The sequence below is a fragment of the Rhinoderma darwinii genome, chromosome 2 (genome assembly GCF_050947455.1).
Source record: "Rhinoderma darwinii isolate aRhiDar2 chromosome 2, aRhiDar2.hap1, whole genome shotgun sequence".
NCBI lineage: Eukaryota > Metazoa > Chordata > Amphibia > Anura > Rhinodermatidae > Rhinoderma > Rhinoderma darwinii.
The window spans coordinates 113,399,619-113,411,968 of record NC_134688.1 but is presented as its reverse complement, the minus strand read 5'-3'; the positions used below and the strand labels follow the sequence as shown (position 1 = coordinate 113,411,968).

Sequence of the window (12,350 nt, the reverse complement as noted above, 5' to 3'; positions counted from 1 at the left end):
CTTTATTATTCCAGTGAAACTCTGTGGCTAAGATGTAAAACTGGGTGGCATATTGACCTACAGTAGAGATGCCTTGGCAGATCTTGGGTAATGTTGAAGCCGCAGGTGATGCCCGACCAGGTTCCTCAAACACGTTTTCAAAAGTCATAAGGCACACTTGAATGTCGAACATGATAGGATCATTCCACTCCCATAATGGTGATCTCCATGCCAGAACCTCTCCAGTCAGTAGAGACAAGATGTAGACTACCTTAGCCCAGTCAGAAGCAAACTGATGCGCCATCACCTTAAAATATATCATGCATTGATTCAAGAACCCCCTATAGGACTTGAAGTCACCTTCATAACGAGGAGGATAGATGCAATCCAGGACTGAAGGCAGCAGCTTAAGGTGATGGCGTTGGCCCCACAGGAGAAGCTGGAGTGGATATGGCATTTAAGCGAGAAGACACAGTTGGTAATAATTGTTACAGCTGATTGTGGCGGACACGTTGCTTGGATAGTTCTTGGGCCAGATCAGAAACTTCAGGCAGGGGTATGTCAGCCGGGTCCATGGCCTGAGAAATCTGTCATGGGCCTGTAGGAAAGGGCCTGCAGAGGACGGTGTGTGAAGCCACTGTGTCTCCAACGAATTTGACGTGGGGCTAAGCCGGGGGGCGGAGTCTAAGGGGACACCAGGTATTCACTCTTTAACACCTATATAGGCGTCTGGACTTCGCTGCCGGAGAACCCCAGGTCGCTACCCCAAAGTAGTCTCCCTTGACAACAGCCAACGTAAACAGGTGTAGTACAAAATCAGTAGACAGTATATACAGGTATAGCAAGGTGTGAATTGCGCTAAAAGTTTGGTTTACACAGTACGGTTGTTTAACACATTTTTAGCTAAAACTGGGATTGCATGAAAACGAGAGAATTAAAGCTTTCCCTCTAATTGTGGTCTTGGCTTGAAAAAAATAACAAGTGGCCATCTCACTGCAATCGTTCTATGTGAATCTAAGTGTAGGCTTAGTTCATATGTACCGTTAGCGGTGTGGCAGAATGGCGAGCAAAACAAGCTCATGATCTCCTACAATTCAGCGTGTTTAAATTCTCCTCTCACATGATGATGACTATCGCTTCTGTCATAGGCCAGTGTCAGTCGGCCATAATACACCAACATTTCAGGGTCCAAATTACAACTGCAACACCACGACTTTATATCCATGTTTGTAACAAATGTTCTGGTGTAAATGTCCATACGTTCATCATATCTCTCTGGATTTGCCTATGTCTATGTCTAGATTTTACGAAGAGGTAAAAATGACTCTGAGCGCTTTACTAATGTCATGCTCATTACTCCATGTGATATTTCACACATATCCGATGCTTTCATTTGATTCATAATAACAGTGCTTTAAACAATGACAAATTATTTTCATTATCACCAGTGATCACTTACTGACATCAGCATGGCCATCTCCAGAACAACATCCCCCTTGTCATCTCTAACACAAGAGGACAATACAGCCTTGTCTATCACAGATCTCATAGCTATCCAGAGATGCTTCATTGTCAGCAGAAGCATAAGTATCTCCATATATTGCCATTGGACACTTGTCATCATGCTCCCTCTCATCAGCACGCGCTCAAGATAATAATGCTATTACTTATTGTATATTTAGAAGTACAGAACGTCGTCGGATGTGTGGATCAGCACTCAGGTAAAGACAGCTCAGTCATCTCATAGTGCTTTTTTGTCATCAAGGGGTTTTCAGACCCATTAAAAATCAAGTTAAAATTGTTGAAATTGTTAAAATTAATCGAATACACCTTCCACTGGTCACTAGGGTCCCTGCCTCTTCCTGTTGTCAGAGATTTTGACAATTCAGAGCTCACTTTACACAGATATAGTTTACACTATGTACCAATACTAATGTAGTCATAAGAGTGCTGGCCGCACCACATTCCCTATTACGCATCACTATGGATGACGCGTCATCACTGAGGTTTGAGATTGGCTCATGTGACCTCAGATGACGCATCATGGTACAATGATGACAGGATGCAGGGGGAACCCCAGTGAGCTTGACCGTGAGTACAAAGGGAAAGTATATTCAAAATTTTGTTTTATTTTGCTATTTTAAGCCATGTAAATTTTTAGGGTTCAGAAAATACCTTTACTAATCATGTCTTCATTCACAAAGAAAATAATATGTAGACTTCACATTTACTGAAGAGAGTTAACAGTCACAAGTCATGTTAAAACCTCAGTGATGCGGCAGCAATTTCTAAATTGAATTTTAGGAACCTTATAAAAATACAAAAAAATTTATTCAGAATTTCACTCACACCATAGTTCAGGATAGGTAACAAAAAATTTTCTGTTGTTATTATGTCAATCTGCTGACTAATGCATGTTGTATGAGTTACCAAAAGGAGTTAGAGGAGGGAAGTGACAACTACTCGGAGCATATTTCTGGTTAAAATGTTTTATCAGTATGTATAGGATTTTGGAATATGAATGTATTTAGGGTAGAAAAATGTTCATGTCTGACTCAAATTACTCTTGAACTGAAATGTTATGCTTCACTGCCTGGTTTAGCTGTACTTATGGTTAAACTGATCATGAGAATGAAGATGTATATGAGTTACGTGTATCATTGATCAGTGAACATGCTAAACTTCTCCAAATGCTAAACCCCAAACCCCTTTCCACAAAGACCCTATAACATAAGATTTGGCAGAAACATGCAACAGCAACAGAAACAGCTAATTTTATTGTTCCATTTATAATCATAAATACATCTTAGCGGAGCCTGGCCTAAATCGCGCTACCTCAACTCCACCACCTTGCCAGCCAGACCATGCATGCACATAGCAGGATTTTGGGGCAGCCAGCTTCACAGCTACTCAACCCCCTTGAGGACCAGCTGCACAGCAATACCCAGCCTGTACCATGCCATTGCTTGTTGTAGTTTCATGATTCCAACTCACATAAATAAAAATCTGATCACCATAACAAACAAAAACACTTAACTCTACCCCCTACTGTTGCTGAAAAGTCTAATTGTGTGGGCAGGTAAATCCCAAAAATTTCTGCCTTAGCTCTCACATGGCCTCAACTTTTTATCCCCAAAACCCCACCTGTCTTTCCCATCTGGCCCAGTCAAGTCTTCTGTATTTCCCGATGCATAAATTACCTATTGTCCCTAGAACCATAGCCCCGACTAACTGATACCCCCCTTCTACTCCCCCCTTTTGTCTAAACCTATAGTGAGGACGTACAATCGAGACCATCACTATGCTACACACATAAGCATGGATGGCCCATTTCCAAGGCGTGGTGTATCCTCTGTAAGGGTCCATAGTGGATAATAATTCTGTTATGTCACAGGGACCAATGTAATTGTCTAGGAGACATCACCACTGATGACTTCATCAGGGAAATACTGTCTAGGGAATCAGTGCTTGTGATTACGTCACTGGGGTGATGACGTCAAAATAGGAAACATCAGTGACATTGTCTGACGCATCCGACCTCAGAATGTCAATTTTTTTTTTACAATTTTTTTATGTAGGTAAGATATATCAGTTTGAAGTCCAGGCTGTTTAGCTGCAAAGGACTGCCTAGACTTGATACAGTTGAAGCAAATTCACACCAATAAGAAATATAAGGCCCGCAGGGAGTATCGGCATGTTCCTATTTACTAACAGCAAATAAATATTGGAAATGGTGAGGAATTAAAATACAAATTATGTTAGAAAGGTTAGAGCTTTATCTACATTAAACCTGAAAACACCTTCAAAGTGGTCTCGTGAATGCAATCCTTTTCTGTATGCCCCATTAGGAAATATGTTTGCCATAGATGGGTCCCCGCACACTGACCCCCCCCCCCCCCCCTTACAAGCTGGAAAAGAAAGCCACTTGGAAAGGCTTGCTCTCACAATGGTGGAATCAGCCCGTCCATGTAATAAATGGTTGGCCAGTCAGATGCTGCAGGGAAAATATATGTTATCCCCGGAGCTTTCTGAATCCGTGCCAATGACTGAATCCTATATGAGGAAGTCTATCTTTTGCACAGCAATGCATACCAGGACATATTGATAAGCCTAATCCATACCCGGTCAGGAAAACCCTTAATACATCCTCATAAATTACTCCCCAAAGAAGCCGCGATAACAGAACAGCTTTCATTAAAAGCTGCTTTGTTTATATGTGGCTGAAAATTAAGCACGTTTCTAATAATGAAACCTCCAAAGGCAAACTGGTGGAGTGCTACTGTTATCCCCGTGGCACCATTTTAATTACTTTAAAGTTGCATCCGGTGCATTGAAAATGAGGAGGAACCTTCATTGTGATGTCCTACTTTCTTCTACGCTGAAATTATTGCATAATTGACTTTACTACATTGTTTTATCTTCTTAAAAATTTATTTCTGTGTCTCTTTATATTATTAGAACACTCTGCTCTTTTTTGCAGGCTGCCCCTTTATTTTCTGCAGACCTTACTTTCCTCCTGGTACCAGCGAAGCAGGGTGGACAGGGGGAATATTTCCATATCACCATGTTCTCCACACAGGTAGTGATGATATATGAATAAAGTCACCATCAGTATGTTTAGAATCCTAAATTATCTTAGCGCCACACACGGCATGGAAAGCAAATTCAGTCTTGAAGCCAGTGGTGTCCAGGGCAATGTAATTCAATAAGGCTTATAATTTTAATAGTGAAGAGCATTGCCTTAAAAAAAAAAAATACCTTGTCACCAAGTCATTATATTTTGTGAAGTCTTTTAGATTCCTATTTAACTAATTAAAAGGGCTATGTAGGGACCGAAAAGTATTAGCAGTGTACTCACTGAAGTATGTGAGTACACGTCTAATATACATTTCGGTCCACTGTCGCGCTGGTTCTGATATTTTAATAGATTTTTATACCGCTGCCGGGGGAACATAAGTCTAGTGGCACAGTCTTCCTTTATGATGACACGATCCTTTGTCATATGACCGGCCCCGATGTACTCTTTGTAATCAATGTACTTATGCAACTGCTTGTACAGCGAGGCCGGTAACATGACGACGAGTCGTGTCGTCATGAAGGAAGACTGTGCAACTAGACTTCCAGTCCCCCGCCAGAGCTATAAAAATTGATTAAAATCTCATAATCTGCGTGATGGGGGACCAGAATGTATATTAGCGAGTGTACTCACATACTGCAGTGACTACACTGCTAATACTTTTCGGTCCCCACATAAACCCTTTAAAGGAATTTCCCAAACTCATAAAATACCCACGGGCAGGCTTCAAAATCACTAAAAATAACAAACTGTAACATATTACCCTTAAATCCTGCACCCTGATGTCAGTATGGTCGAGGGGGTAACATATTTCTCTGTAAGTGCTAAAAATGTGAGTTGTACAATGGCTAATTCCTGGACTAAACTACAAAAGGAAAAAAAGGTTAGGGACAGAACATACTTGACATATGAAGAATGCATCTTAATAGTTGAGCTAAGAGCAATTCTTTATTTTTGTAAAAAGATGTCCACAATTTAACATCATTTTGTTTTTAGGTCCAATGTTCTGTGTTGATTAAGCTATGTTCACATCACATTTGTGATGTCCGTATAACACGAATGTCCATAGGGCTCCATTAGCCAGACGGTGGCAAAAAGATTGTCTTTTTTGTCTATGTCAGGCTTGTATACATCAGTATATCTTTTTTTTTTTTTTTTTAAAGTATGAAATAGCAAAGTAAACTGTACCTTTTCATTCTGCCAGATCAAGCAAAAAAAAAAAAAAGTATACTGCGAATATATGTGTTTTACCTTGGGAGCCTATGGGTGACTGGGTGACGTATGCAACTGTATAGCAAATGTCACAGGTATACATTTAATGTATACGTCATGGGCTTTCAATAGTCTTTCATGACGTATACATTAAACTGTTACCAATATAGTCTATGGGTAAAGGATATGTTAAACGGATGCCTAATAGTGGCATCTGTCACCCATAGACTACACTAGTATCCGTTTATCGGATACGTCATAGACTTTCATGAACTCAGTTCATGACATCGTTTTAACCGGATACCAATTAAGTCTTTGGTAACGAATGTCATTGTTAGGCATCTGTCACAGCCCATGTGCAATGTATAAATCAGGAGCTTTTTCCCAGCTTATACATTAAACGTAGGCCAAATACGTTATGTGAATATAGCCTAAATGTATCTTTATAGTGGTCATAGTTACTTTTCTTTCTGATACAGTGATCACCTGCATAGACATAGAGTTAAATGAAAAAATTGTGGCTGCCTGCAGCTACCACTAGGGGGAGCCAAGGAGTTTACTGCATACTGGTTTACTATTGAGTTCAATGTATAAGCCATATGCAGCAAGCTCCTAAACTTCCCCTTGTGGTGGCTGTAGATAGACATTGTTTACAAAGTTATGTAACTATGAATACGCGTCATTGTTAGGCCCCTGGCTGCATTGACTGTGGTTTTCATCTACAGCATGTTGTTGTAGTGTATGATCAGCTAATGTACTCTTATCTTCACTACAGCTAGGTGGGAAGGAAAACTCTTTACAAATGTTGACTTCTGGGGAATGGGACGTGACAAGCATTGTGGCCTACAATGCAGACAACAAAACAGTGTGAGTATTGACTTCTGGGGTAACTGTTGGGTGACTAACCGGTAATGGGATTAATATGGTCATGGTGTACTAGGGCATGCTTAGATAATATAGGGGGTAATGCAATTTACTGTAGACTCCCTTCTAAATAAAAGATCCATAATGAATGTATGAGGTCATGTCTATTAGAGTACAAACAAACCACCATTCAATTTGCTACATATTAACTTTGCTCTGACTTTTCATCTCTATTGTATATACATACCAGTTATTTCCTGAGCACTGAAGATAAACTCAGAACAAGACATCTTTACAGGTAAGAAAAATTAGGCTCCGTGTTATTTGCCCTTTCCTGCCTCCCCCACCCCCCATCATATATACCCTACCTGCCCTCACCAGCCACATTGAACTTGATGCAGCGGTGTAAACACTGGAGGCAGTAAGTCATATTATGGTTGGGTACACTATTACATTTTTCACTTACTGATCTTTGTCTGAATATCACCATTCCCAATACATTTGTGTGCAAACCTACAAATCCAATGACATTCAGATTGGAGAATAGCGGTCAACTCCCTCATCTTGATCCATCAGCATCAACAGCACTGCTCTTGTGCCCAGGATCACAGGTTTTGTGCCCTAAAACATTACAGCAGTCACGATTATACAGGGTTATCAATAAGCGGTCATTTCAACAATAATGACGAATAGGGTGCTGCTGCCATGCCACGTTAATGATCCGCCTGTAGTAGAAGTAACAGAAGTGTTTGTGTTGCAGCAGCTTTTGCTGTGACTAGAATACATTTCAGTGAGATTGTAGCTAAATATCCCTTCTCTTTCTCCCATCCCTTGGTTGAACTTCATGGACATATGTATTTTTTCAACCGTACTATGTAACAATGTAACTATGTGTGTGTGTTCAATATTTTATCATTTATCTCATAATCAAATATTAGATTGTTTATCTGATAGTCGAAACAGTGGGTTCAGCATAAATTGACCAAAGTATCCTTGCTTTTGTCAAACTAAAATATTTGCTGATATACTTTGGCTTTTCTAATCTTATTCTCTCTCTCTCCGTCTCTTCCCATGTATATGTATGTCTCTCTCTCTCTCTCTATCTATCTATCTATCTATCTATCTATCTATCTATCTATCTATCTATCTATCTATCTATCTATCTATCTATCTATCTATCTATCTATCTAAATATATATATATATATATATATATATAAATATATATATATATATATATATATATATACACGAGGGTGAGCCAAAAATTATCCACACTTCGGTTATTTTAAAACTTCTGTTGGTCGCACTGTCTTATCAGCGCTTTCCGTACGAGGTCGCTGTCTCTCCAGTCACTGCTGTGCAGGTTTGAACGTGTTACGTCTGTTTATTTGTGACTGCGGTGTGGAAAAAAATGGCTGCCCCACTTGTGAATTGCGCAAAAGAAGAGCAGCGTGCAGTGATTCATTTTTTGTGGTCTGAGGGTGTGTCTGGTGCCGATAATTATTGAAGACTTTGTGCACAGTATGGAGGGAGTGTTTTGTCGCAAAGACGTGTGTATGAATGGGTAGAGAAGTTCAAGGAAGGTCACACAATATTGTCAGCCATGAAGAAGGAGCCAGACAGACGCCCGTCCAAGTCCAATGACAACATTGATCGTGCACGTGAACTGATTCTATTGGATAGACTATCGCCTGTTTGGTCCCCTGAAAGAAGCCCTATGAGGATGAGGATTCGCGGCTGATGAAGAGGTGAAGACAGCGCTGCATTTGTGTCTCACAGCTCAGCCTAAAACATTTTTAATGTGGGAATACGAAAGCTTGTTGACAGATGGACAAAGTGTATTCAAAAGCAGGGAGATTATGTAGAAAAAGGTTGTATTTGTCTTTTCTGAAAGTTGATTGAAATAAATTCTACAGCCAGAGTGCGGATAATCTTTGACTCACCCTCGTGTGTGTGTGTGTGTGTGTGTGTGTGTGTGTATGTATGTATGTATATATATATATATATATATATATGTATATATATATACATATATATATATATATACATATACACATATATATATATATATATATATATATATATATGCACACACACTAGTCCTTCAAAAAGTTAATTTATTTCAGTAATTCAAATCAAAAAGTGAAACTCATATATTATATAGATTCATTACACACAGAGTGATCTATTTCCAGCATTTTTTCTTTTAATGTTGATGATTATGGCAAACAGTTAATGAAAACCCAAAATTTAGTGTCTCAGAGAATTTGAATATTATATAAATCCAATTTCAAAAATGATTTTTAATACCGAAATGTTGGCCTACTGAAAAGTATGTACAGTATGTGCACTCAATACTTGGTCGGGGTTCCGACTCTGCATGAATTACTGCATCAATGCGGCGTGGCATGGGGGCGATCAGCCTGTGGCACTACTTAGGTGTTATGGTAGCCCAGGTTAGTTTGATAGCGGCCTTCAGCTCGTCTGCATTGTTGGGTCTGGTGTCTCTCATCTTCCTCTTGACAAACCCCTTAGATTCTCTATGGGGTTTAGGTCAGGCGAGTTTGCTGGCCAATCAAGCACAGTGATACTGTGGTTATTACACCAGGTATTGGCAGGGTGGGCAGGTGCCAAGTCCTGCTGGAAAATGAAATCAGCATCTCCATAAAGCTTGTCAGCAGAGGGAAGCATGAAGTGCTCAAAAATCTCCTGCTAGACGGCTGCGCTGACTCTGGACTTGATATAACACAGTGGACCAACACTAGCAGATGACACGGCCCCAAACCATCACTGACTGTGGAAACTTCACACTGGACTGCAAGCAACTTGGATTGACGCCTCTTCACTCTCCTCCAGTCTCTCAGACCTTAATTTCCAAATGAAATGCAAAATTTACTGTCATCTGAAAACAGGACTTTGGACCACTGAGCAGCAGTGTTGGTCCACTGTGTTATATCAAGTCCAGAGTCAACGCCGCCGTCTACCAGGAAATTTTCGAGCACTTCATGCTTCCCTCTGCTTACAAGCTTTATGGAGATGCTGATTTCATTTTCCAGCAGGACTTGGCACCTGCCCACACTGCCAAAAGTACCAATACCTGGTTTAATAACCACAGTATCACTGTGCTTGATCGGCCAGCAAACCCCCCTGACCTAAACCCCATAGATTCTCTATGGGGTATTGTCAAGAGGAAGATGAGACACCAGACCCAACAATGCAGGAGAACTGAAGGCCGCTATTAAAGCAACCTGGGCTTCCATAACATCTCAGCAGTGCCACAGGCTGATCGCCTCCATGCCACGCCGCATTGAAGCAGAATTCATGCAAAAGGAGCTCTGACCAAGTATTGAGGGCATATACTGTACATACTTTTCAGTAGGCCAACTTTTCAGTATTAACAATCATTTTTGAAATTGGGCTTATATAATATTCTAATTTTCTGAGAGACTATATTTTGGGTTTTCATTAACTGATATAATCATCAACATTAAAAGAAAAAAATGCTATAAATAGATCACTCTGTGTGTAATGAATCTATATAATATATGAGTTTCACTTTTTTAATTGAATTAATGAAATAAATTAACTTTTTGATGATATTCTAATTCATTGAGAAGGACTAGCGTGTGTATATATATATATATATAAACACAGAGTTTTAAAAGTGTGTTTGCCACCCATTCATAAGAGATGTAATCTAAGGGTATGTTCATATGCAAAATAAAAAGCCGGCTGTAAGGGAAAACAGCCTCTGATTTTCAGCCATTTTTTTAGCTGAAAACATTTTTGGAGGCATTTTTTTGTTGCCATATTTAGAGCTATTTTTCCATTGACACAATTAAAAACCGCTCCAAAAACTGCTCAAGAAGTGACATGGTCCTTCTTTTTATGCGCCGTTTTTTTAAAACAGCGGAGTAAAAAAAGGCCCCATCAGAACTAAATGCCGTTTTCCCCATTGAACTCAATAAGCAGATGTTTGTCGGCATTTAGCTACCGTTTTTCCAGGCGTATTTTGAGGTGTTTACGCCCCAAAATACGCCTGAAAACACAGCGTGTGGACATACCCTGATAGTACTTTATATAATAACAATCGGAAATTTAAGGTACATGGCAAACCAATGCACATACAGAAAATAAAACTATCACCCCCCTCTTCTTTGTTCTAATGCAGTGTGGAAACATCGGGTTTTCTCAACCGCACATGTGTGACTTGTGACCTAATTCCAGGGTGCCATTTTGTGGATGTGGAATTTAGTCCTGGAGGCAGCTTCTTCATCCTATTTTGTAAAGGTGACTATATATAAAGAACATTAATAATAATTCAGTGCAGGTCTTAAATCCATGATTTTAGTGATAGATGGAAGTCCCATGAAATGGTATCCAATATTCAATTCAATCAAACTGTAGAAGTGTCATGGAGTGTTATTTGCATGTCTCTGAGCAACAGGAATGAAAATGAAAAGTCATTTAATAGCCATAATTTCACGAGCATCAGAGTTCTAGGGACCTGGGGAAGTGGAGGGAAGAGAAAATAAACATGATCAAAGATATTTGCTTAACCCCTTAATGACCGGGCCATTTTGCACGTTAATGACCAAGGATTATTTTTTGTTTTTTCATGGTCGCATTCCAAGAGTCGTAATTTATTTTTTTATTCCGTCGACATAGCCGTATAAGGGCTTGTTTTTTGCGGGACGAGTTGTATTTTGTAATTGTACCATTTTTAGATGCTTATAATATATTGATTAACTTTTATTAACTTTATTTTAGGAGAGAATTGAAAATAAGCAGCTATTCCAGCATTAATTTTCACGTTGTAAATTTACGCCGTTTACTATGCAGCGTAAAATAACATGTTAACTTTATTCTATGGGTCGGCACGATTACGGGGATACCAAATATGTAAGGGTTTTATATGTTTTGCTACGTTTGCGCAATAAAAACCCTTTTAGAAAATAATGACTTGCTTTTGCATCTCCGCATTCCAAGAGCCGTCATTATTTTATTTTTCCGTCGATGTGGCCGTATGTGGGCTTGATTTTTGTGGGCCAATGTGTAGTTTTCATTAGTACTATTTTTGGGTACATAGGACTTATAGATTAACTTTTATTTTATTTTTTATGGGGGGAATGGGAGAAAAGAGAGAATTTTGCCGTGGTTTTTTGAGGTTTTTTTTACGCCGTTCATCCGGCGGTTTAATTAATGTGTTCATTTTATTGGTCAAGTTGTTACGATCGCGGGGATACCATATATGTGTATGTGTTATTTGTTTTGACACTTTTACTGAATAAAACCACTTTTTGGGCAAAAAAAGTAGTTTTATTTTATTTTGACTGTAATTATTTTTATTTTTTTCCCCACAAACTTTATTTAACTGATTGACATTTTTTTTTAAAGTCCCACCAGGGGACTTCACTATGCGATGTGCCGATCGCATATATAATGCTTTGGTATACTTCGTATACCAAAGCATTATTGCCTGTCAGTGTAAAACTGACAGGCAACCTGTTAGGTCATGCCTCCGGCATCGCCAAACAGGCAGTTGCGGAAGACAGACCTGGGGGTCTTTGTTAGACCCCCGGCTGTCATGGAAACCCGACGGCGACCCGCGATTTGTTTGCGGGGGCCCCGATCGGGTGACAGAGGGAGCTCCCTCCCTCTGTCAAACACATTAGATGCCGCTGTCACTATTGACAGCGGCATTTAATGGGTTAAAC

General features: G+C 39.6%; 1 protein-coding gene across 1 annotated transcript in view; it reads left to right on the top strand.

The window, feature by feature from the left end:
* Positions 1 to 12,350, top strand: part of LOC142740777 (inactive dipeptidyl peptidase 10-like) — a 172,615-nt gene that overhangs the window by 102,432 nt on the left and 57,833 nt on the right. Inside the window, exons 12-16 of the mRNA XM_075850199.1 lie at positions 1,662 to 1,700; positions 4,460 to 4,558; positions 6,543 to 6,634; positions 6,882 to 6,929; positions 10,805 to 10,923. Of these exons, the coding sequence (XP_075706314.1) occupies positions 1,662 to 1,700; positions 4,460 to 4,558; positions 6,543 to 6,634; positions 6,882 to 6,929; positions 10,805 to 10,923 (397 nt within the window). The remainder of the gene's footprint in view (positions 1 to 1,661; positions 1,701 to 4,459; positions 4,559 to 6,542; positions 6,635 to 6,881; positions 6,930 to 10,804; positions 10,924 to 12,350) is intronic.